This window comes from Strix uralensis, chromosome 10, assembly GCF_047716275.1.
Source record: "Strix uralensis isolate ZFMK-TIS-50842 chromosome 10, bStrUra1, whole genome shotgun sequence".
Taxonomy (NCBI): domain Eukaryota; kingdom Metazoa; phylum Chordata; class Aves; order Strigiformes; family Strigidae; genus Strix; species Strix uralensis.
Window position 1 is genome coordinate 20,806,771 of NC_133981.1, and position 26,563 is coordinate 20,833,333.

The 26,563-nt window shown below is 35.0% G+C and overlaps 2 protein-coding genes across 3 annotated transcripts in view; one reads left to right on the plus strand and one right to left on the minus strand.

Annotated features, from left to right (window-relative positions):
- Window positions 1-26,563, minus strand: part of CENPP (centromere protein P) — a 148,204-nt gene that overhangs the window by 27,887 nt on the left and 93,754 nt on the right. The gene's annotated exons all lie outside the window — the stretch shown is intronic.
- On the plus strand, window positions 4,691-26,103 carry ECM2 (extracellular matrix protein 2). Its single transcript, XM_074879664.1, has 10 exons — window positions 4,691-4,827; window positions 8,257-8,574; window positions 13,650-13,838; window positions 15,163-15,645; window positions 15,971-16,086; window positions 17,698-17,833; window positions 19,129-19,286; window positions 21,087-21,226; window positions 22,361-22,687; window positions 23,435-26,103. The coding sequence occupies exons 2-10, from the start codon at window positions 8,280-8,282 to the stop codon at window positions 23,640-23,642; spliced, it is 2,052 nt and encodes a 683-aa protein (XP_074735765.1). The 5' UTR covers window positions 4,691-4,827; window positions 8,257-8,279; the 3' UTR covers window positions 23,643-26,103.

Below are 26,563 nucleotides of genomic sequence, written 5' to 3' on the forward strand. Positions count from 1 at the left end.
GGCATTAAACTGGCTCAGTGAAGGCTATTCATGTTCTATTCATGTGCTTTGTTTGGCCATTATGCAGATAAAAGATTGCATTTTTAAAAGCTATGATGTAGAACTTCAACTCCTCTTTCTATACTCAGAGATTATCTCTCAGATTTCCACTCTTAAACTGACCAATCCCAGACGCTTGACTTAACTTTGCTTAAGAATTTTTCTTTTCTTTTTTTTTTTTTTTTAAGATGTCCTCTTTTATATTCTTTCAGCCTGTTGGCTTTCTTTGATGACTAAGGTATTGCACTTCAGGCATTTTCAAGACGATTAAGAAACAGATGTTGTTCCTCCTGTTTCGGCATGCTCCATCTATCTAAGTGACCTTTCAGACAGAATTTGAAAATCTGTAAGCCCCTTTCAACACCACAGATTCTATTATATTAACATACACATTAATTTTACTCCCCCTCTGAGATTTAGAGCAGAACCACAGTGAACATAAGTTTTCCCTCCCACCATTCATTCCTGCAGGAAGAAGCAAAATTGATAAAAAGAAAAATAACAATAGTAATATTGTACACTGACTAGTACTTCTTGCAGTGAAAGGAAAAGAAGCTACTGATGCCCTCAGGAAATTCAGAAAAATTAGAATCTGATGTTGTGGAGAAGCAATGTAGAAAGCTGTGCTTAGAGGACTAAGAAAAAACAGTGGCAAAAGAGACTCCTTTTGCCACTCACACTTTGGAAGTAATTCTGAAAGATCACAGAATATTATTCTCTGGTTCATAAATATTCTTGTATCCCTTCATGGTATAGGAGTAAGTATCAAAAGTAGACAAAGTTTTATCTGTTATTAAAGTCTGAGGAAACAACTGCAAACATACAGATGCAGAGGAGAGCAATACATTATTGACGTTATATGTAGTTCCTAAAATAAATCTATTGAATATATACATCATCATGAAGCAAGTTTGTGCTTCAACTCACCCTGTGCCAAGAACACTGATACTTAAAGAATACCACTTTTTGGTACAAAAGGCTATAGTTACACTATGGTGAACAAGTTGTGTTGGGATAGCAGAAGCAAGTACCCTACTGTTGCTCTATATTGCCGTAACTAGGCTGCTTCACAATATGGAGATAAGGTATATTCATATGATATGGCTAGCTTAAAAAGCACACTTGGTCTTATACACTTCCCTAGTGTAGTTTTTAAAAGATTCTAACTTTATTTCATTGCTACTTAATGTGGCAAGAGATCAGAAACTCAAGTAGAAATAGGGAACCAGTTACAATTACTAGAAATACCTCAAATTTAAAACAATACTTTATACCAGTATAGGGGTGCAGGAGTATTGCTGCCTTAACTCATGGGATCCTTTATGTTCACAGAGGTGAGATTTAGATGAGTGTTCAAAAAGAAGGTCTCTTTTGAGGAAGAAATAGAAAACATTTATTTCAACTGTATCAAATTGCTTAAAAGCCTATTTGCACTATTGGTTGTCATCTAATAGGTACAGTTAGAGATGTTATAAAAATCTGTTGTAACCAGTATAAACAAGCCTGATGCCAATCTAAATTCTAAGCCTTCTTTTTCACTGAAGATTTCCTTGAATAATTTCCATTGGATAATTTCAGCAAAGTAAGAGGGAAAGCCTTGTCGCTCTACAAATAACAAGCTATAAGGAAAAAAGATCAGCCTAGATTTTATGAAGAATTCTTGCCAGAGGCTCCAGGCTTCCACATTCATCTCACACATCCTATGGCTCTTGCTCAAGCCACAAAGCAACAGTGCTCTTGTGGCAGTTTGCCATAAGATATAAAATAATAAAACGTCATTTTAATTATTAGTCACTGCTGTATACTCTTCGTCTCTTCTCTCCTAAAGGAGACCATCCCACATTAAGGCACCTTAATAAATAATAACATTTATATTGCACAACTTAATTCAAACAACTAGCCATGCATATGAGACAGATGGGCATTAACAGTACTTATGGACAGAGCAGATACCGGCAACTCTGCTCTCAGAGTGAATTGTTCACATAAACACTGTAAATATTAGGTCCCTGAGGATACTACAATGTTTTCCTCTCACACAGAAATTACCTGAACTGCCTATGTCTGAAATAATTTGCAAGGCCATCCTAGTCCAAGGTTTTAGACAAATATACAGCGTTTTTTCATTAGTTAAGACAGGCAAGTTTGCATGGAAGATTTTAATGTAAATTACAGTCTTAAAACAACATCTAATCATCAATCTTACATATATTTAAATCTTACTGGAAGGCAGTAGATGACGTCCATTTTCAGACACTACTTTTACAAATTAAAAAACCCCAAACACTCTAGGTATCAGGTAACCATGGCACACTCTCTAGCAGCTCCTACAATTTTCAAACATTATTGTCCATTGTAGGAAAGTGTAGCGCCATTTTCATGAAGAGGGAGCTATGCCCTTGCAGATACCTCAGATTGTCTTTATTTCTTCCTTAACAAAAGTTGAGAAAAAGATAAGCAAGGGCCTCACAGGCATTCTGTTTCATACTAATGGCAGGTTCTAGTAAGATCATAAAGCCACACTCCTATGCCAGGTAACTAGAGGGATGAAGGACAAGAACAAACGAGATGATTTGTTTAGTACAACAGGCTTTTGTTCAAATATTTTAACTTCACTGTGTGTAACAGAAATGCCAGATGGCACTTCATTTTGGTGTGCATATTAAAGGAGAGCAGTGATTTAAAGGGGGCCACAAGGAAGGCTAAACATGGATACCACCAGAACTATAATGCCTCCAGGACTTTTGCTTGCATATTAGAAGCAGTAACATTATCAGAGGAAGTGTTTGCTTACCAGCAATCGCTTTCTGTGCAAAACCCAGACTATGGAATACACATATGACAGATTAAAAGATCATTTCAGATCCTTAAAGTTAGCAAGCCTTTGTGCTTCACTGCTCATGCTAAAGTATCTGTTTTAGAGAAGTCTAGATACTGATTCAATAACGCCTTAAGAGAGCCTTCAGTCTGCTTAGAGGATGTAGGATTTTCACTTTATGATCTAGCAGGAGCCAAGACAGTGTCCCACTCAGCTCTGGAAAGCTGCTGGAAGATGTTGACCTTTCAAAAAATACACAGATGACATAACCTAAAAAGTCTAGCTATAAGGATTTATTAGAATTCAACAACCAGAGATTCCACATCCAAAGCAGATGCATTAAACCAGAGCTTCACTTGCACAAAGGCTGGCCAGATCCACCTTAATGGCCTACTAGGGGGCAACCTTGTGTCCCGGCTGGGCAGGCTTTCTGGAGGTGTGTGCCTGAACACTACCAGAAGATAATCCTGGATCAGGGATCAGAAGCATAAGAAGCCACATTTAAATATATAAAGAAGCGAATACTGTCACTTCTGTGTCTAATACACCATCATTTCTTTCCACACACAGTCTTTTACCTGATATGCATAACCATGAGAAGATGATCTAATTTGCTATTCTTTTCCCCACTTGTGCTAGAAGAACTGTTGTCCTGTTGTTCAAATCACCCTTTACAAATCAATGCTTTTAGCGCAGGTACTGAACAGCGCTATCTCATTTCAGATGCTAGCTCCATTTGTTAAGTATAACTATCTCTATTCTTTTTAAACAGCTCCAGACAGACTATAAAAGATTAATATTTCTTCTTTTGACTTTGCAAAGCACAGCACAGTAGAAACTGAATGACTATTTTAAGAGACAATATGTTTTCCCAGTATCTTTCCACCACATACCGGCTAACAATTATGGTTAACTCAATGGTTATACCATTCTATGACTATCTGTCTAAACATTCCTCTGAGTACGAATTCAAGCAAACAACAAATTTTTAATGTCAGAACAACTCAGACAACTCCATCTACGAGGTAAATTTGTCATTTCTGAAGCTTAGCAGACTCAGCATCTCAGCAAACCCTGACACTCTGCAGAAGCTCTATCTGAGGATGAAGGAAAAGGCTCTGCTGGCATACAAAGGACTTGTGGTAACGTACCATTTTTCCCTCCCTTCCCCCCCACTCAGTTCTCATATTTGGATTACTAACTTCACTGCAGCTTCTGCATAGCTGTGCTTCAGGATCATGTTTCAGGATGTAATTAGCCTTACAAAAAAAACAAAGGGAAAATGCTTCAGTCATTTTATTTTCCATGCATAAACTACAACTTATGGTGAAATCATTGCTGTAAATGGACAAAAGAAAAATTTTCCATGCTAAAACTTCAACAGAAAGGTTTGCTGCTTCTAGATTATAGGCTATAAGGGCAGGAGTGGATTAAGAAAATAGGATTTGAAGAAAAAAGTTCTAATTTTAATAAATATTTTTATGTTAAGGTTACACTTGCCAAAATGTATTATCTCTGTAAAATAATAAATCTACATTAAAATTATGTCACCTGGAAATTCAATTTCTAAATACATAAACCAGAACTGAATAAAATATACATTTTTTTGTGTCTTTTGAAAACACTCCATTTCCCTGTTCCTCATGCAACTGTAAGTACTGAAAGAGAATTTCCAGCTGTGCCTTGTCAGCCTACGGACCGAACATATTGTGCTGCTTTTCATTTTCCTTAAGTGAGCTTTTTAGTTCTCCGAGTAACAGTATTAGCTGATTCTCTGCACACAGAACAGAACAGCGCTTTGTCCCCAGGGAAAGAAGCTATTTCAGACTTAACTAAGGAATCATCTAACATGTTTCAACAATCCCTACTGTTTCTCTGTTTGTTTTAAAGATATCACTGTGATTTTGTTTCATTTGCAACTGGAGACTAAATGACACCAAGCAGAATCTGCTGTTAGGTTAGATTACAAGGTAAAATGTTTTAAATTTTAAATTACTGCTTAAAGCATGGTGTTGAATGGCTTAAACTACATGTTAACTTTGCAAATATGTATGAAATAATATTAGCTATATTTAGCAATACTGAACATAAATGCTTTTCTAGATAAAGTACGCAATACCAGTTGATCTGCTTTTTGTTCGGTATGAATGTTTGCCACGCACTTCAAGCTTAAACTAACTGAAAGTGCAATTAGTTTTGCTGCTATGGCTAAATGTAACTCATTTCTATGCAATAAATTTAAAGAAGAGTATGTGAAAAATCTTGGTAAATCATTTTAACCCCTGTGTATCATGAGAAATAAGCTTGACATCTTAGAAACATGTTTGAATTTAGACTGAATAGATAAAGATAGATTATTTAAGAAATGCTGATACTCTGGTATTTCTAAAGGGTCACTACTTTAACAATTAACTATTGCCATTAACATAATAGCAAAATGACAGATACTGAACTTACTGAAGAAAAACATTTTGAAAGCTACAAACTACTGAACACATTAGTGATAAAAGTAAAGGTAATGAAGATGCTTGCGCATACTATGCATGATCTAAACATCTATGGGTAAAGTTAAAAAAAGGTATAGCAATGCAGCCATGTTGAGAGTATCTGGCAACACAAAGATGTAATAATTTCATTATATTAGCTATCTATAATTTTATTTTTATAGGTAATAATTTATTACAAAAGTCAAATAAGTTGAGTAGGTTTAATTTTCCCCAAATTAAAAGTTGGCTGGCACTATACTAAATATAAATTCCTGATAGATAATCTGAGGATTGCAGTCAAGGGCAATAAAGGCCCAATGCATTTAAGGCCTTTTTCTTGTATGACATTCACAATTTGGGCCTTAAAATGTGAGACAGCATTTGTTAATAAGCCAAGGAAAGAAACTTAGAAACGTGACTCAGTATTTTGCATGCAAGGAACACCATTTGATTGAAACTAGCATTATTAAGCCTTTGATACTGAAGAGTTAACTTGGTGTGAAAATATAGCATATAAAACTCACATATATGAACAGCATTACTTTATAAAGACATACTAGGTGGATGGTGTTTTCCATTGTTTTTTCTTTTTATTTGTAATTATAAAGTATTTTATAAAAATAAGTTTCACTTTAAAGTAATTTGATTTCCTATAGAGTTTTACTCCATATTGAAGCTAACAGCAAAACCCTGACACATCATTTGTACAGTAAATGTAATGTAATTCACCCTATATTAGTCCTGACTTTTAAAAATACATGCATAGAGAATGGAAAAGTATTTCAGTTTTGCCATCATATGCCTCTGGTCACAGGAAGAAATGGTTAAATGTTAAAAAAGCACAAATGTAATGTAGTAGCATTGTAACTGCATAGCTATGGCGTTATTATAAAGTATACTATAAAAATATGACCATAATTAAGAGGTCACTAACTCAACAGAATGAATACACATGTTCAAGACTTTTCTTTGTATATTCAGTTTTCCCTAAGGGCTCTTTGTGTGTTTCATTCAAACTTGCTGAACAGAAGTTTACTGTGTAATTTTATAGCCAGTCATTACCATGCAAGTAAGTTAGAAACCAAAAACATTAGGTCATTTGTCCTGCAAGCTGAGGTTCTAAGAAACACATTTTCTGAAAAAGAAGACATCAATGCAAAGTACAAACTTCTGCATCTATTTGCTATGTTAACTAACAGTAATTTCTGTAAATAAAAGGCCAGTATAAAGTCTATATAACATTTTGGAATAACTGATTTCTAATAGGTAGAAAGCAGTAAACTAAAGTCTGGCTTAATTCCAGAACCCTGCTATTACAGGAGACGTTATGGGGATTCATGTGAGACACCTGCATCTCAAATTCCCTTTATATGGAAATAAAAACATTAGCTTAGCTTAACAAAATTCTGCAAATTAATAGATATTTGCTATAATGTTTTAAAATTAAAATAGTTGAACAGAGAAACCACAATATTAGAAAGAAGTAAAAGCGTACTGTGTAAAGCTTATTTACTGTCAACTTCCCATTTAAAAACATGTGAATAAAAAATATGAGAATTATGCTGTGGAAAGCATAAAAACATGCAATCAATCACGTGCCTTATGTTAAAGAAAAGTTAGGTAACTTGTACCAAAAACTTGACCTATTATATATAAATCAGAAAATACCAAGTGCACAAACTTTTTAAAAAAATCTCATTCAGGCAAAAACACAGTTCTTGAAATAATACTATCCTGTATTTATACAATATAAGTAACTATAATAAGACTTAACTCCAAAGTGAACTATTACATGTAAAGACAGACTGATGAACATTAAGAAAAGGCATTTTTTAATCCCCTCAAGACTTCATTAGAGAAAAACCATGGACATACTCTAAGCCTTGTCTAAGTACTAAGACTAAGTGCTCTAAGTCTCAAGTTCTTCACTAATTCTCAACACCACAAGAATACTAGTGTCTTCAGACTCTACCATCTCAGTTAAAATAGGTCACAGAACAAGAGTGTTTCCTTTTTGAAAGAAATATGCCAACAGATCTATGACAAATCATTAATAAATTTGGACATGCATAGCCTTATTTCCACCCCGGTAGAGCCATTGCTGGGTTTTATGCCTACTCCTGAATCCCCACTGCTCTGTTTTGGAATGCCACCTATTGGTGACAGTAAACGTGATTGTTCTGTCAGAAACATAAGCAAACTCAAGATATATAGTAATTTTTAATTTCTTCGAAAGCAAATGCAGAACACAACTCATTATATACTAACCTTTTTAGACTACCTATGTTTAATAAAAACTTGCAATAGAAAAGCAGATGTGGGATGTCACCAATAGTACTATTGTGATCAAACTTCCAAAAGGTCTCCTCTACTGCAGAACCAAAAAGATTCTGTTAAAGAGGAGGATGGCTAGAAATAGAAGCAAAAGCAACATCTCTTTTCATCTATGGTAAAAAATACCTTGCACAGAAATCACAAACCAAAAGCATTTGGGGAGCATATCAGAATCGAATTGGGCATTTTTCTGTTTCTTTGCCACTCCCATGTTCAGAAGTTACAACAACCAGAATGAAACATTAGCAATCAAAAAAGTGAAGAAACACTTTACAGCTCTCAAGAACTCCCTTGCAGTAACAATTACTAAACTACAAATGCCTGGCAGCACTGCAAATCTAAACTACCTCTTTAAATGCAACCCCAAACACAAAGCTAGCACCTATTTCAATTTTACTATTGCCCATAAGGGCAGAGAACCACAAAATAAAATTGCTGCTTTAACTCTCATAGGGCAATTTCCTTCCAAGAGGAAGCTTGGTTATATTGACCTACCTTGCTTTGAAAAGTGCACCGGATGACTGACACAATCCTAAAAGCTCTCTAGGTATCTAATTTACCTCTTTTTTCCCATTCCAGGATACTTTGAGACACACTAAAATATGCAGGCCACATCATTAGTCTATTATTTCCTGCTTGTGTGTCTGTGCATTGATTTTTGTCAAAATGAAACTAGTGCACTTATCAGGAGGCCAAGGAGAAGAATGCTCTACAGAGGACTGAGAAGGAGCTCCTCTGCAGGGCACAGGTCCCCAAGACAGCCAAGGACGAAGCTTCCAGCTCCTGTTGCTGTAGTATCCAGCATACCTCTTATTAATATTGATGATGGTGTTATGGGAGTGTTTGACTCTCTCATAGGTGTGGGTGGACATGAATCTAGTTACAGTGTCTTACCAGGTAAGAATAAAGCCCCTCTACTACTTAAGAGTGGGTCGATTTTTCTCTTGATTTCAAATGAAATGTATAAAGTCATGAAAGCTTTATCTTAGCTCTACTTGCAACACATACTGAAATAAAACTCAATTGCCTTTTTGCTAACCTACTTTTGTTGCCTCTTATAACGATTTTGTGGTTAGCATATGAAGCTTTTTAATTGTCTATGCTCAAGCCTTACAGAGAAACCTGCTTTGCCAGGTAACTAATATTTTCTGCAATTTTTCTGTATTCTCATTTCATCTTAACTAATAAAAATTTTGTTGCAGTAGTTTCATAATTTCAAATGTGTGGCAAGTTTGAAGGCAAGTTTGAAGAACTTCTTGCTCAATATAGCTCCTAAGTCAATTAACATTTCATTGAGGCCCTAACACCAGTAACACCAGTGTTATTTAAAATGTTATTTAAAAGTTATTTTTTATTGTTTGTATTTTTGAAAAGCAGCAATCAAACTATGTCTACATGCAATATTTCAGGAATAGTTATTTATTTTGTAAATAACTTAATAACACACAGTAATAGTTGCAATATGAAACTTACATTACAAACAAGACCCTTATGATGGAAAACTAATCTAAGAGAAAAACCCCACCCATTCAACACAAGATCACTCTTATGCTCCATCTATATTGAGAACCTGGATTTATTTAAAAGAAATTCAATAGTATGATTTGCCTTTTCAGGGATCTAGGGGTTTTCACATTGCTGCACTAATATGTATTTTATGGGTTTTGAATGAGATGTATGGAAGAGAATTTGATGTCTTAAGAAACAAGCAAAAAGCAGAATTTCATTGGTCTTTACTGAAACCTGCCTTGGTAATCATAACAGGCCTTTCTGCAGTCTCCTCAGAGAATACAAGACTAGACGGGGACTGAGAACTGATAGTTGTAAAGTGTCTCTTTGGTCCTTAGCACAGTAAAGGAAGAGAGAACTCTTGCTCTAGGATGCTTGTGATTTTATGTTCACCACCACAGATGGGAAATTACAACTCACAAAACAGGAAATTAAGATTCACAAGAGTCTAAAAATCAGACATCCATTCTGAAGAACTTCTAGCAGTACTTTTCAATTTTGAAACCTCAGATATTAACCAACTGAAAATTATTGAGATGTTATAACACTTCATTTCTTTTCATAGAAAGAGGTTCAAAGGTTCAAGAAAAGACACTGGGATGTTATGAGGAACCAATATGGGGTCATGTCTACTCTATAGCTAACAAATATAGACATAGATATTTCCATTCCAGCACCGAGAACACACACTGAGTAAAATCATGATATGTAATTTTAATAAAAAAATAAGAATGCCCTGATTACCACTGTTCTATGTAAAATGATAATAATCTATTTTTATAAGCAAAAAGGTAAGCCTTTTAATGTGTCATACAAGAGACATGACCACTAGGTTAATAGGTCTCAACTTAAACAGCAAAACATATTTTAGTCACATTTTCTTAACAATTACTATTTGTTGTGAGTCCTTACTTTCAGAAAGGCCGAACTATTTCAGATCATGTGCTTTTGCCAAGAAAGGTTGGACCAGTTGATCCTTAAGGTCCCTTCCAACCTGGTATTCCATGATCCAAATATTTTCAAGTAAGGGGTTTTAACGGGAAAACTAGCAAAACCCTTGACTATAGCATTTCTAGTGTGTACTACAACATTACTCTTATAATACATACTACTAATATCAAACCTTTAATTCAAAATATTTTTTGAATTAAACAGAGGAAAATACCACATAAACAGCATACACTGCAAGTAAGATATTCCAGTCTCTCTGTCAGAGACCATCAGTCATGCTGAAATAATGCATGGTTCTTCCCCCCTCCCCACCCCATTTGTTTCTATCTGGACTTGCATCCAAAAGCTGAGCTAAAACCACTGAACTCATTTTTTTTGGAACTTCATGCTGAATTTACACCATATTTCCAAAGGTTAAAAGTCCTGTCCTCATCTGCCAAAAACTTCAACCACAAGGTATTTTTTAGTCTAGCTTTTAAAGTTCAAAATTTTTTCAAGTTAATGTCAGATTTGGAAAAAACAGAGCCTATTAAATAATAGAAGACTATTATTAATCATGCTTCAGAACAGAGGAAAATACAATCCAAAAGTTAATTTTTATTCTCCTAGCTACTTATTTTGCTCTTAGTAGCCTAAAAAAACAATTTACAGATATTATACGTGGGATGAAAATTAACAGTTAAATAGAGGTTTAACAGCAACCAGACATATTTCCTTCCTCCATATAAAGATCATATGAACCATTTAAATTAAATCAAACAGTTCACCACAACATAAGTTAATTTGCAGTTGTCTGTCCATTAAGCAGTGCAGAATAGGATGTGCACTGTTGCACTATTTCCAATATCTCTTAAACCTCACTTCTCCCTGCTCGTACCACCATACTGAAGTTATTCAGTGGATGGGAGGTTTAAGGAGAGTTTCAACACAGTCTTTACTCTGTCTCATACAGGTTACGTGAGTTCCAACGGAGCGCCAAATAGCAGTTCTGCAACACAACAAAAGGTCATCTCTTTGCCTTTGAGCACACTCACTTGTTCTGTCTTTTTAAGTAACTCTTATGTACACAGAAAACAAGATAATTTGTTAAAGACCTCTGCACAGGCCAAGGCCTGATAACCCATAACTCTATGCTTATTCAGACAAGACTTGCACCAAATTCAGATACAGTCTAGTAGCTAAATCAAAATAAAAAATTTAAGGAAGCACAGAAGAATTTCCATCTCAAGCCAGATATGCTCCTCTGGAACAGCTGACATGTTATTGTTTAACATGAGAAAGTGTAGTGTTCTCTTTGTGTTTCCTTTGGAGATTATTTAAAAGAAATATTGTGGCTTCCTGGCAAGCATATAAAAACCAGAAGTCAGGATCCAGCAAACAGCTGGATTACAGATACCTGGGTAGAATGACAAGGGACTTACAGCCAGCTAACATTTGGCCTGGGCTAACTCATCTCTTCATTCAGTTAAAATGGCTTGAGTTGATTAGAGCACAACTTCCTGCAGCTGAAATGATGCATACGTATCCTGGACCTTTAAAAAAACCAAGATGCAACTGTCCAAAAAATTAATCTCTCCCTTTCCATGCTGAAAGAAACTTAAACCAAAAGAGCACTTTTTAAAATATAAGGAATGTAGAGGACCATGCAAACAGGATGATTCTGATAATTAGTTTTTATTCTAGAAAACATGTTCATGTCCACAGTTTTAAATAGAAGGGCAAAGTAACTTTGTTATGAAGTTGAAAGCAGGACTACCTTGAAGGACCTAGGAGAGTGCCTCATTTTGAGTCAAATATTAATTCCAGAGACATTTCAAACCAAATATCTACAATAGTCTTGTCAGGATATTTAGAGACTATCCTGAATACTCTTCTTAAAAATGAACAACCAAGCATAGACCAGGGTGGAGTGTGGGAAAACAAACCCTGCAAACAATCCCTCCAAAGACAATTTGTCTGTCACGAATAGAAAAGTCTCTTGCTTGTAAATTCGGTTGAGATGAGATTTTTCCACTGCATTAGACAATCTTGATCTGAAGGAGAAAGTCAAACCAAATAGGAAAAGAAGAAATTTTTTTTTTATTTATACACAGGAAAGTACAAACTAACTTAGGAATGGGTTTTCAGCCTGAAACAAACACTTCAGCAGTGCATTCTTACATTAATTAGAAAGAGGAAAAGGAAGGTGTGTGTGTAGGGACTACAGATTATCACCAGATTCAGAGGTACAAGCAAAAACAGGAAAAGATTTGCATGGGATAAATAAACTCAACCTTGGCATTCCTTCTCTCAAAAGGCCGAAAAAAAGCGTCATGTTGAAGTGCAATGTTTATCCTGGAGTCTGGATGAGAACTGCCCAGGGAAACTTTTGCTGAGGTAGACTTCATCACTGGAAGGAAAGAGAGACTTGGAGTAGTTTCCTTCCCAAGTTTTACACTCTCTAAACAACTTGCCTACTGAATATCTGAGTGTAGCTTACAAAATAAATCTCTTCTACATTTCTGTCTGAAAACTTCAACTGGTACCCTGAGGAAATCTCAATTTTTGTAGATTCATGTCCAGAAACTTTGGAGATGAAGTATTTATTACCACAAGTTGTTCAAGCTTACTGCTTTCCTAGCAAAGCGATTTTTTCAGATATCGCAAGTTACAGGGAAGAGATGTTTGCCATCTTACCAGTCATTACAGAATGGACTTTGCTTCCATTAAGCCTATGAACAGCTACTGTAAAGTGAATATTGTTACCCTCCCAGTTCCACAGAGCCTTAACAAAACTTCCTCATTTAATGTTCAAGATTTTAGAAAAGATGTCTAGTGCGCAAGAGAGAAACAGAAGGGGGTCTGGAAAAAATATTCTCAAGTTCTGCATGATTTATTTTAACTCTATTGTGGTGAAGAAAACTTTTGCTTCTTTCTCAACTATATCTATGCGCAGCTTTGATTGAGATTGTGATTTCTGCTTTCCATTTCTAAGGATGGAGAAGAAAGAGGAGCTGCCATGCAAAAGACCCTTAGAAACTCACTGCCTAGATTTAATTTTCTCATTTTAGGAATATCTCAGAACTTGAATAAATTCAATAGTTTTTTGAGAAGGCAAAGATGGTAAGGGTCCTCATGAGCTGACTAGGAAGAGGGGAAATGAACCATTATGACGACTGCTTGAAATAGAGGGAGCAGACAGTTAGAGAGACAGAGAACCTGCACTCAGTTTTCACTGTGAAGCTGTACGGAGGTAACAGCTCCATACACATTAATTGCGTGCCTCCCCCTTGATTGCCTTTGCAGCCGAGCGGCCAAGAACCAAATAGGGAGCGGAGACTACTAATAAGCTGGAGAAAATACAGCTACGAAAAACAAGAAATAAGGATAAGATACTGAGAATAGGGTATATTTTACACATTTTCAAAATGAGAAGAAAACATCAGTGCTTCTTTCCAAAGTTTTAAATAAATACTGTTGATTTTAATTTAGTTTAAGCTATTTAACTCCAATATTCTAATGTCTTCTCTTAGGAAAGAATGGGCACTGCACAGCTAATGGGATGATTCTGTATGATAAAGCCGTCTGGTCTCCCAAGCCCTGCATTACCTGTCTCTGTTCAAAAGGAGAAGTGATATGTGATACAACCATGTGCCACCCTCTGAAATGTCCCAAAACTATTATACCTGCTGGAGAATGCTGCCCAGTTTGTTCTGATACTGGTACAGTACACCGTAATATTTTTACTGTTTTAAAACTACCTCATGCAAAACCTAACATAAACACTACATTTAATGATACCAAGGATTACAAGGTACACGTTATCCTTTTATAGAGAAAACAAGTCCTGAATTACATGGTAAGAGCAGGTCTTCATAATTTTTACTCAAGTTGACTTCTGCTTCTTAGAGTACACTGGCTGTTAGATGAGTTTGATATAATATTTAAAGAAAAGATGTTAAGTATGCAATAGTAAAGATAATGATGATGCTTCTTCACTCCTACTTTTACAAAACTTTTGGTAAACGTATGAAGCAAGAACACCTGGTTACATTTTATATGCCACTTCCATTTACAAAGGATCAATCAATACCTCCTAGCCATTATGAATGTATTAGACATACATAATAAACATCATACAGTTTATAGACTGTATAGACTGTTAGGAGTATAAAAACATGCAGCTATTTGGTACAAATCAAGAGAAGAAAGTCAACTCACAAGAGGAACAACAGAACTACAATCTTGCTGCTTCTTCATAAAAATTTAAACAAAATCAGTATCTTTAAAAAGAAAAGGAATGGAGGAGATAAAGATGAAATGTGATTTCTTTCCCCCATTCCTAGTACCCTAAGTCTGCAAAGTACTGAACTTAACCTCCTCTTACCATAAAAATATTATTTAGCCTCGTGTGCATGTGTATATGTGACACAGAAGCACTGAGTAGAAACATCGAAGAAATTAACTGTAGAGCTAGAAGTCATGTTGACTGAAACAAACTCCTTGTACTTGAATTGCTCTGCTGTGTGAGTAAAAACTGCATTTTGGTAATGAAGCTAACACATTTATTTCCCTGGTGAGCTCCCACCTGCAGCCATCTCGATACCTGACAGTCCCTTGCACAGGCAAACATGTCTTAACCTTTGTGAATTTCCTTTAAATTACCTTTCTCTCACTCTCAGACACATTCTTTTTCCTCTTTAGACACTTCCATCAACACAAAAAATGAATATATTAGTTCAAAAAGGAAGATAATGAAGGCTGTATTAATTTTTCCCACTTTTTTTTGAGTTGCAATGAATCATACATGTTTACAAACTGTTCTGCATGGTTGGCGTAATCATTTCTCAAAGTATGTCTCATCTGTCAAGCAGTAATATAAGTATTTTTTCATTCTCTCAAATCATATTCTAAGGGGAATACTATTCTTCTATAATTACCATATTTTTACCATATGAGGGGAACAATGTTTACTAAAACTTTAGTTTTGGATCCTCTTATCAGACAACTTTTTTTTTTTTTTCCCCATTCTCTGTCTCTGGTTAGCCTCCTCTTTGGATTCAAGTATTATTTCACTGGATGACATAAGTGAGTTGTCTGGTGATTCTCCAGAACCCAATGACCTTGACAACGCCAATGTATTGTCATCAGCACCTACTCAAACTGAAAAAGATGAACTGCTTAGAACAGAAGTGGTAGAGGTTAAAGAGAAAGAGGGTCGTAAAAAGGATGAAAAGAAGAGAAAAAGGAAAGGCAAAAGAAATCGACAGAAGTATAAAGCCTATCGCAGAGGAAAGAAACCTATGACAAGAAAGGGAGCTGCAGAAGAAGAAATACAGTATGAAAGTGATGAAGATGATGGTACTTTCAGAATGCCATCTCATTTCCCAATTCCTGTTCCACCCATAGAAGCTCCTCCTTTGCCAGCTGGATGTTCAACCTCAGACACCACAGTAAGCTGTATCAACGCCAAACTTAGACAAATACCACCAATCTCAGATCCAGATCTAACAAGTCTAGACCTTACAGGTAAATAGCGGGTCTGATTTGCATGATTTTTCCTCATGAAGCAACATTATCCATTCTCAAATGCAGTCAACACTAGTGTTAATACTTTGTTGTTCCTTATCATAGAAACTTATTAGAATGAATTTTACAGCTAAGGCTCTAAAACAACAAATTAAAAGTGTTAGATTTGCTTACTAACGTTTAAATACTAATATGATTTTATCTACACACAATTATTGTACATAATACAACTATTTCTGTAATTTTTTTTTTATGTACAATACTAAACAACTCAGATGAATACTGTAATTCATAACACAAACTATTTTCTTTAATTCTCTCCTAGGAAATAGTATCACTACTATCTCAGATGAAGCATTCAACGGGATACCTAATTTGGAATGGATTGATCTGAGTAAAAATAATATTACATCTCCTGGCATAGGTCCACAAGCATTCAAGGTAAGAAAGCCTAACTTCTCTACTATTATATGTCTAATTATTACTTAAAGGAAAGTTTTTCCTGCTTTTCAGTCTATGGTTCTAAACCAGTTTGCACCTAGTATGAGTAACCATTGTATAATTAAAATACAGTTAAACCTGGCTATTTCAAGAAATCTCTCATCATAATCAAGACTATCTAGAGATTTCTGAATTACATTGACCAAGTAGTAAATGTTAAACAATAAGAGAGAGACAATTTTCTGATATTTTCTCAGTTGCGGTTGAGAGATTTCAGAAATTAAGCGTTCATATTCCACTAACAACATCTGGGATATTCAGGCTCAACATTTGTAAATTTATGTATCATCTTTCTCACTACAGTAGCTCTGTAAAGCTTATACTCTTGGATTCTCAAAATTGCCTATGCCAGGTCTCGCTCAACAGCAGTTCACGTAATCAGCTGTATGCTTATTGGTGACTATCTTTAATGAGAAACTTTCGAGCATAGCTGCTTACTAAAAGAACAGCTTTCTCATAAAATAGTCCAAGAATCTATATTCGGTCTTTTTCTTGCAAGGGGAATTTAACAGGCTATTCAAGTGCATTTACATATTCCTCACTTGAAGACAGAATAGTCCCATAATAATCTCTCATTTAAGTATGTACAGGTAGTAATTCAAGTGTGGAAATAAGGCATCAAGGCCTTATTTTTTCAGGCAAGATGAATACAAAAAGCATATGAACAACAAATTTAATTATCACACTATGTTTTTAATTTTGTTTCCTGCCATATGCAATCAGTCTTCTTGTAGGACTCTCTGCACACCACCTTCCCTCCATATAACACAAAGAGCTTTGGCCGATTTCAAAGGACTTCAGTTCCTACAACTCCTATGAAATTAAAGTAGATGGAAAAGACAGACCAGAAAGGTGTCTCAATCGTGAAATAAATTTTAGTGATATAAGTATCACACCAGGAAGTTAAGACAAAACTGGAGGAAAGCAGGCTTCAGTGGATCCGCTACAACAACTCCACCTTTTTAAGAAATGCTCACTACTATTGATGTGCATTTATCAAAATTAAGCTATGATAATTTTTCATACCAATTTTTTAAGCTGGCTGAAGTCATAAAAATCCCAGGTCACTGAAAAAGTTGCTGCTGTTACACTTGAGAAAAGTAAATTTACTGACCTAGAGAAAACCATCAATTTGCTCAAAAATGAAGAGTATAAATGCATTATCTATAAATGTATGTACTTTGAACTCCTAAATACTGCAGCAGTGTAGTAAGGTAATATCTGCAGGACTCAGTAACAGTAATACAAACTATTATGACTGCATAGCTGCAGCATGGCCATGTGGAAAGTTGATGTGCTCAATCAAGCTCTTCCGGCTACACATTACATTAACTGGCACCTTTGTTAATATTTAGAATAAAGAAACCAATTAATTGGACTGATAGAAAAAAAGCTTTTTTTTTAATCCAAACACTGGATATTAGTGCACCGCTGCTGAAAATCTTCAAAAAGCATGTGTTTAAGAAAATATTGACTATGATTACACTTATGTTTAACCATATGTTTTACACCTTGATAATCTAAGTTGTCTTCTTCATCCCTATGAATAAGATCCTGAAAAAGCTAAAACGTTTGTATTTGGATGGAAATATGCTGGTACATATTCCCTCTGAATTGCCATCAACTTTGGAAGAAATAAAAATAAATGACAACCACCTTCATGCCATTGATGAAGATGGCTTACAAGGTATTTAGAAAACTAATATTGATCATATGAAAAGAATAAATTTGAAAAGCAGAATGTTCAAAAAAGTGCATGTTTTGACATAACCAGAAAAATAATTGCTTGCTTTTAAGCGCCATGTTTTCAAAAGGCAATGAAAGCTAAAGGATTTGCATGACAAGTTTTTTAAAATTATATTTTCCCTTCTTATGCAACTGCTATTCTCCCAAAGCAGCTTATATTTAAGGTTAGTAAGTAAAGATGGATTTGAAGTATTTTGAAGATACCGACTCTCCTGACTCATAATCGGATTGCTTTACGTGTGGTGAAACTATACGAGTTATTTTTTAAATTCCACGAAAGTGAACAAAATTTGATGTGCATGAAAAATAAGGCAGAATGTAATTGGAGTTAACCATGGTCATTTTTAAGCCAAGCTAAATGTGGGCTGCTACAAAAAAAGGAAAAAAAAAAAAAAGAAGAAAAGAAAAAGGGTACCATCCATGTCATAATTTGACTGGCTTTTTTTCTCCCTTTCCTCTCCTGCCAAAAGGGCCCCCATTTAAACTGGATTAGTTCAGTGATACAGCTCACTACAGGGCAATATAAACGCTTGAGCTAAGACATAGAAAAAACATAGGCCAAGGGCCACAAGAGGCTTTTACTTCAAAATCGTCAAACTGCACTGTTAGGAGGATCTATACAAATCCTATGTAAAAAATTTATTTGGATTATTTATGAATCAGGAACTTATTATTATGAAAGAGTATTTCCTGCTTACATACACTGATCAACACTGGTTTCTTCTGACCTGCATTTGCATGGCTGAGGAACAGTATAATCTGTGAAGGGTTCTCGCCACAGTACAGCAGGTGGTTGAAAGGAGTAAAGCAGGGAGGGGAAGATATGAGCCCAAAGAAAGAGTAACATACCCATTATTACATGAGTGACTGGAGACCCATGGAGATCGTTGGGCAACAGCACAAAGGTCAGCACCTACCTACTATTCCAATCATCACCTGCACACAGCCATGAAGTAATGAGGCCTAAACAGTACCATTACCCCCAAATCTTACATCTGCCTTCTTTTCCACTCTAACTGGGAGAGCTATAAATAAAGCTCCAGGCCAATCTCTAAAGTTCTACAAACTAATAAGCAATATAATTCTATGATTATGAGATAATAAATGAAAATCTTTTCACTATATTTTTTCACTCCTGTGAACTGATCTGAGTAAAGACAACTAAATTTTAAACATTCATTTTAACAAGATATGAGATGGCATTAACTAACAGAAATTCCAACTTTTTCTCCCCAGATTTAAAGAACTTGGTCACCTTGGAATTAGAAGGAAATAAACTTAGTGAAGCAAATGTCAGTCCTTTGGCCTTTTATCCTTTGAAAAGTCTCTCCTATTTGCGACTGGGAAGAAATAAATTTAGAATTATTCCACAAGGTCTTCCCGCCACTCTTGAGGTAAAAACAATCAAAAAGCAAAAAACCCCAAACACCCAAAACAAGAAAGCCTCATTTTCCCAGACATTTTCATCTTTTTTTTTGCACTTACTGCCTTACAATCATCAGGTAGAGATAAATCTAAATTTTATAAATTTGTTTCTACATATACTAATAATTTTTATTCCTAAATCATTAACTCTAGAAATTTACTTATATACTAATTCCACCCCAAAAGGTATCTTTTAAGTCTGAATTTATCTAGTACTGTCTCACAAAATAGTATAGCCTGCAGTTTGTCTGTTCAGTTACACATCATTCACATAACACTCCTAATACAGATAATGTCTTTGTGCAAAAACATGGTGAACTTTGAGTTACCACACAGAGTAAACTTCACAAGACAGCAAGAAGAATGATGAGATCTACAAAACCTGTTCTATAAGGAAAGACCAAAGGAACCAAGATTGTCTAGTCTGAAAGAGAGAGCGAGAGATGCCTATATCTAACCGTCCTCCATTTTTGGCTGTTCTAAGTCTCAATTTCCCTGGTTTTCCAAACCTTCACTGAATTCCACTTCATCTGGGGTGAGGGGCAGTGTTCAAATGGGAGGTTTATTTCTCTTCCCTGAACAGTTCCCTCATTCCTTGATTCTTAATCAAGAAATTTCTTCTTTTGGTAGTCTTCCATCCCATTCCTCCATCCAGAATTTGGATGTGATTTGTTGCAGTGGTTTGATTTGGGTTTTTTAGGGATGCTATCTGGAAGGTATTTTTTTCCTCCTCTTAAATATCTGTCTAGTTTCATTCTCTGTTTACCTCGGTCTTCAAAGATAATACTTGCTACCTATTAATTTCACCATCTCTCTTAATTCTACCTTTCCTTTTGCTCTTTCACATTTCAGTGTCCTCGTATTTTTTTCCTTTTATCCATGAGATGTTCCATAATCTGAACAGCGGGGGGGGGAGGCAAAAGCAACAATATCTTTTCTGTAACATCAGCTTCTGTCTGCAACTTCACTTCAGTCTTATGTTCTCCACTACCCATTCACTCATACCTTACATTTTTCTTTTTTTCATTTCAACCCTCCTTGATGAAACTCTGAACACCTGACAAGTTTTTCTACACTTCATATATTTTGGGAACATTTAATTTTAAACCAACACCTAATAAATTCACAAACAATTGTTTTCAGGCTACAACATTGCTTTTCTCTTTTCCCAAAGCCTTCCTCTACACGCCCTAAATTGTATTTCGAGTCCTACATATATTTTAGTCATTGCTCCATTTTTATTTCATGTCACTTTTATCCTACAATACAAGCCATTATCAGGAACTTAATCTCTGTAAAACACACAGTTTTGATACATTGCAGATTCACAACATTAAGTTTTATAAAAGAGTAACAATTTATATTCCCATAAATTTGAAAGTTTCAACGCTCACAAATGCCCAGTAAAAATATTAAGAAAGACTCTTAATATTTTTCCCACTAATAACTCCAAGACAAAAAAAATTAACTTCCTGGCAATCTCATCACTCTCACATTATATACTCTTTCACTCTACAACTTCAGGCAAGACAAAAAAAATAACTTTTTCTGTTTGATCTTTCAAAGCAATCTGTATTCTCACAAATGAGAAAACAAAACAATTGCTTTGAAAAACTGTGCTTCTGAAAGTCACACTACAGCTACAAACTGACTCTGATTCAGATTCAGAAATTAACAGATCTATCAGGTAATAGCTATATTTTGAATTTGCAATGGGGAAGAAGAGCACATTTTGCTTTCACAAATTTTCTTTCCGAATGCACTTACAGGAGTTATACCTTGAAAACAATCAAATTGAAGAAGTGTCAGAAATTTGCTTTAACCATACAAGAAACATAAATGTCATTGTGTTAAAGCATAACAAATTAGAAGAGCACAGAATAGCACCTTTGGCTTGGATAAACCAAGAGTAAGTATGAATAATTTTAAATATAATCATTTTCCTGTTGTTAGTGAGTCAGATAATGAAATAAGTATTTGCACTTCATTACTTTTTACCTGAAATTGTAGTTATCTTTTGCTTTGCTTGTTATCCTTAGCTAATTTGTCTTTATTTCCTTTGCTTAAATTGTATAATCTAGAAAGTATTCAGTCATCTTTCAAACAAAAAGATCTTATACCTCAAGTCTATACCATATTAACATAAAAGTCTAAATATTTTTTCTGACCATCCAATTTAAAAAATGAACATGAATTATCAATAACACTCCATACAATTATACAATAATTTGGTATTAATATATAATTATCTCACGGGTAATTTAAAAATCATTTAATATTGTCCTAGCCTTATTTCCCATTAGCTTAAAAATTATGAAAGTCTATAAGATGAAGGGAAGACTGTGCAGCTGCATTGTGTAGAAGTAGAATATAAGCAGAGCAAGCAATGAGAATGAAAGAAGCAAAAGACTATACTGCTTTGATTCTTCTGGTAAATTATTTGCTAAGCTACATATTGTACGTTGCCATAACCTATCAGCTGCAGAACTATCAGCTGATTTCTGGATTTGTAAACTGCTTAATCTGAAAACCACCACACTGTTCCTAACAGCTTCTCTCATCTCTGGAAGTGAAGCACATTGGAATGATTCTAAAGGAGCTGTTCACAAAACAACACAATTTCAAATGGGCTTTAGAACAAAATCTATGTCAATGGGATAACCACTGAAGTCCCAAGCTTATTGTGTGTTTTCCAGTGTAACTCATTATAGCAATTCTGTAATGCATGTCAATCACAAATTAGTCCCTTGGGTTTCCCCTATTCAACCTTCTCTCTGTACTCATTACTGTAGATTTCTTCCCATCAACAGAATCACTGTGCTTGATTGATAGTTAACGACTTCCATTCTTTCTATTCCCAGAGTAATTATGCATGACCATGTTCCATAAAATACATTCTGTTCCATTAACAGAAACAAATTTCCCTTTGAAATTTAGTTTCCTTGTAATCACGTTAAGAGCTATTTTGTACAGAGTGTAGCATAAACAATATAGTATGCTGTGATGTTTTCATCCCTTTATTTTTTTTTCTCCGTTAATGCAGGAACTTGGAATCAATTGATCTCTCCTATAATAAGTTATATCATGTTCCTTCCTACCTGCCAAAATCTTTACTACATCTGATACTTATAGGAAATCAGATTGAAAGAATTCCAGGATATGTCTTTGGTCACATGAAGCCAGGGCTGGAGTATCTCTACCTGTCCTTTAACAAACTTACTGATGATGGAATAGATCCAGTATCATTTTTTGGAGCGTATCACTCTCTGAGAGAGCTGTTTTTGGATCACAATGAATTAAAGTCTGTACCATTTGGAATTGATGAAATGAGAAAGTTACGTTTTCTAAGACTGAACAATAACAAAATAAGGTAATTTCCAAGTTCTTTGTTACATTATGGCATTAAAATAAATGTCACAAGACATGCTTTAAGAACTTTTAACTTTTAAGTAAATCTTTTTCCAAAAATTCTGAAGGATCAGCTAAACCCTGAGTTTTCGACTGCAGTATTTCTGCATATGATAAAAGTGAGATTTCACCTTTCACATAGTTCTTGAAAATGCTCACAAAGGCACTGAGCCCCAGTTCTCTCCAGGAAATTATCTGTAAACTTCTTGGGCTCCATGTCCAAGGGGACAGCTACAATTTGATAGGCAGTAAGTACCAACTTCTGCCCTTGGAGCAGAGCCCAGGCTGGTTACAAAATAACTGGAAGGAATCATCAGCTGCTGCTGATCACTGAAAGGGGCCTGTTGGCAGGTTTCAGCCAGCCCCGGTTGTGAAGTTCAGCATGTTCTCTAGTTCCTCTGTACTGCTTACAAAGCAAAGGAATGATAGACAGGGGATTTTATGTGTGTTAAACAAAGTTTTCATTCAGCAACGCATGGCAACACTTTCCTCAGGAAAACTAAGCATATGATATAAATGCGAAAACAATGCAAGGAGAGAATGTTAAAAAGAATGTCTTGTAAAAGTCCTCAATAATTACTGGGAAAATTTAATGTACTGATTAAGTTAACATTTTCAAATCTCTAAATAAACAGCATCTCTAACATAAATTCTGAAGTTGTGAGTTATCTTGGATAATTAAAATATAATTCCTCCCACAATGTCACAGGACAGTCCCTCCGGAACGCATCTGCAGGACTCATACCAATGACGATGATGTTCATGAGAACAGTGAAGAGGAGGAGAATGAAGAGTCACGCTTGGAACACGTTCATCTTGAAAACAACTATATCAATACAAGACAGCTATCACCACATGCATTTTCATGCATAAGATCCTACTGCAGTGTTGTTCTTAAACCACAGAAGATCAAATAAACGCCCCACTTCTGCACTGCAATCCCTATCTCTAGAAACACAGCTTTATTTATTCCCTGCTACTAACAAGTTTGCTTATTTCTGCTTTAAACCCTTCTTACAACTATAAATAAGATACAGTATATTATATACTGAAGGTAGTAGTGTATTTCTTAATATCGTTTCACTATAAAAACATTAGATGTAAAAACAGAAGCTGAAGATTATGGCATAATTTATGATTAAACTCAAGATTAACTCAAGATTAAGCTCAAGATTATGTCATCATTCTACTTAAACACAATAGATCAAACAGTGCCCCCAGATATACCTCAAGAATTTAGGATTTAGGATTTTAGAAAAGAATATAAACTAAATCCTCAACTTGGTCCTGTTGTATTTAACTGAAAACATTTTAAATGGTACCATCAGCTTTAAAAATGATACTGGATTTTCTACCAAGAATTTAGTGATAAATTCTCTAACTGAAATTTCACAGAAAAAAAATGTTACATTGTTGGTTTTAGAGAGATGACCCTAAAAACTCATCAGATTCTGTGTTTGAATAGAGGAAGCCAGAGGAATACACAATTAATTTCTATATGAATAGTTTTTCTTTTTTTTAAACAAAGTTTATTTGATTATTTTTTTTTAAACTCAGAGTGGTAGGTCCCATTCAGTTGTACAATAGTTAGGTTTGCTAGCTTTTTACGCTGTAGAGGATCAGGATCATGTTGCCCATTTAGGGGACTAAACAGACTTTGTCAAAACTATAAAATATTCAGTGGTTATTTGAAAGCTTCTAGAGAGTCATAGATCACCACTTCGGAGACAATGTTGATAAAACAGTTTCAGTAATACATAAAGGTTGGACCAGATGACCCTCGACATCCCTTCCAACCTGGTATTCTATGATTGTCTGATTTGATACGAATGCCTGCTTAGGCATACAATAGTAAGTGTTTAGAAACCCATTTTTGTTTCCCTAGAAAGGAATTCAGTCTCTTGAAGAAAAGAAGCATTACTAATATTCCACTCCAGTTTTTAATATTATTTCTCTAAAGTGGCCAAAATTTTGATAAGTAGTAGTTAATATTTCTATTTTAAATAATTTCAATAAAAATTGAAAGTAATTCTCACATCTTTCAATTTCTTGATTCCTGCAGTCCTTTCCTATAAGAGTAAGCTGGTGATAGGAAATTATTACAGATCACTGGCAAGTCAATATTCTTCACGCAAATACTTTGTGCTTTCTCCTGGGCCAGTCTGTGATGCATAAAATAATATATACTCTGTTTTCTTCAGTGCTATAGCCATGCTGCTTAACCATTTCTTCTCCAGAATGGATCAGAACAAAGGATGAAATGGCTTAATAAAGGGTTTGACTTTTTTAAAGGCATATAACAGCTGTAAGCAACTGCACACCATAAAAACTTCTAAGGACACCTCTTAACTACTGAACTGTAACTTTATTGCCCTCACTCTGGAAGTGAAGGTTTCACTATGCATTTCCCACACATCCCAATCTACTGCCAACAGACATGTCACATAATCAGGATAAGCATACTGTTCACACAACATTTAACAGTGAAGGATCTTCAAACAATTTTTTAGCGTATAATAGACAGCATATATGAACATGTGAATTTTGTTTTCTCTGAAGCTATACAATCATGATAAAAACAAAATCACATTACTCTGTCTCAAAGTTCTCTCAGACAAACTATCATCTGCAAGGCCCAATGGGACTTCATCTGCAGCAAGTCAAAAGAGAACGTATTTTCTGTAAGAAACAATTCTAAGATATGTTGATTACTGTAAAATGATTGCTTTGGATATTTCATTTGGTGAAGTATAGTCAGAAGTCATACCTTAGTGATTTGCTAATTTTGATAAAGAATGGTGAAATCAACAGGCTGAGTTTTTACATACAGTGTTCTGTTTTGGGTGATTTGATTTTATTGCTCATGCATTTTCAGCATTTGATTCCTTCCTTCCTTTTTGCTTTGGCTAATACTCCTTTGTCAAACACCATTAAGTTTCCAATCTACTGTTTTGAGAGACTAAAACAACTAAACTATTATAATGAATGCTGTAAGTCTATTGCTAAATAACTGCAGTTACTTTGCAACACTGCTGAGCAGTGCTTTCAGAGGCTTTCCTAAGCATTTTGAATACACGGATTGACCTAAGGAGGGATTTCCAGGTAAACAAGCTGCTGTATTTCACCATTTCATGCATTCTTATAATAAATGTAGGAAAAATGCCATATATTGCTGCAAATATTTTCATTCAAATAGAGTACTTTTCTTATCAAAACATTCAGACTTAAGATCCGCTGGAAAACCTCCACTGGATTTGCATGGAATAACACTGCCAAAATACAGATGACTAAAGATTTACTGTGACCATTAACATACTTTTTACTTAAATATGTGCTTTTTTTCATTTTTAAGATATCATAAAAGTGAATTTTATGCAAGTCATTTGTCTAAGATATTTCCTTCGGTCATTTAATACAACGAGTATCAAGCTTGCCTGAAAGCATGCTGTGATAAGTGGTTCCTACAAGAAGCACTCAATAACATAACACAATGTAAAGTAAAGTTACAGTGCAAATATAGTGCTACAGTAGTGAAACTGAGAGACTGAAGGAAAATCATTTTGGAAATGGAACACAACAGTAGCAGAGGCAGAAGACCAAGGAGGAGAAAGATGCCAAGCCATGAAGGGTATGTAACAAACAGATGCTTACTCACTTAGGAAATACACGGGCAAGTAAACCTGGATAACATTTCCACATGTCAAATGTAAGCAGTTTAAGTCAGTTCACTCTTCAAAATAACTACACAGTAAGTGAAATGGGCTTTATTATTAAAAAAAAAAATCCAACCGCTTTTTAACAGTAAACCTCAAAGGATTTTATGAACAAATTAAATGGG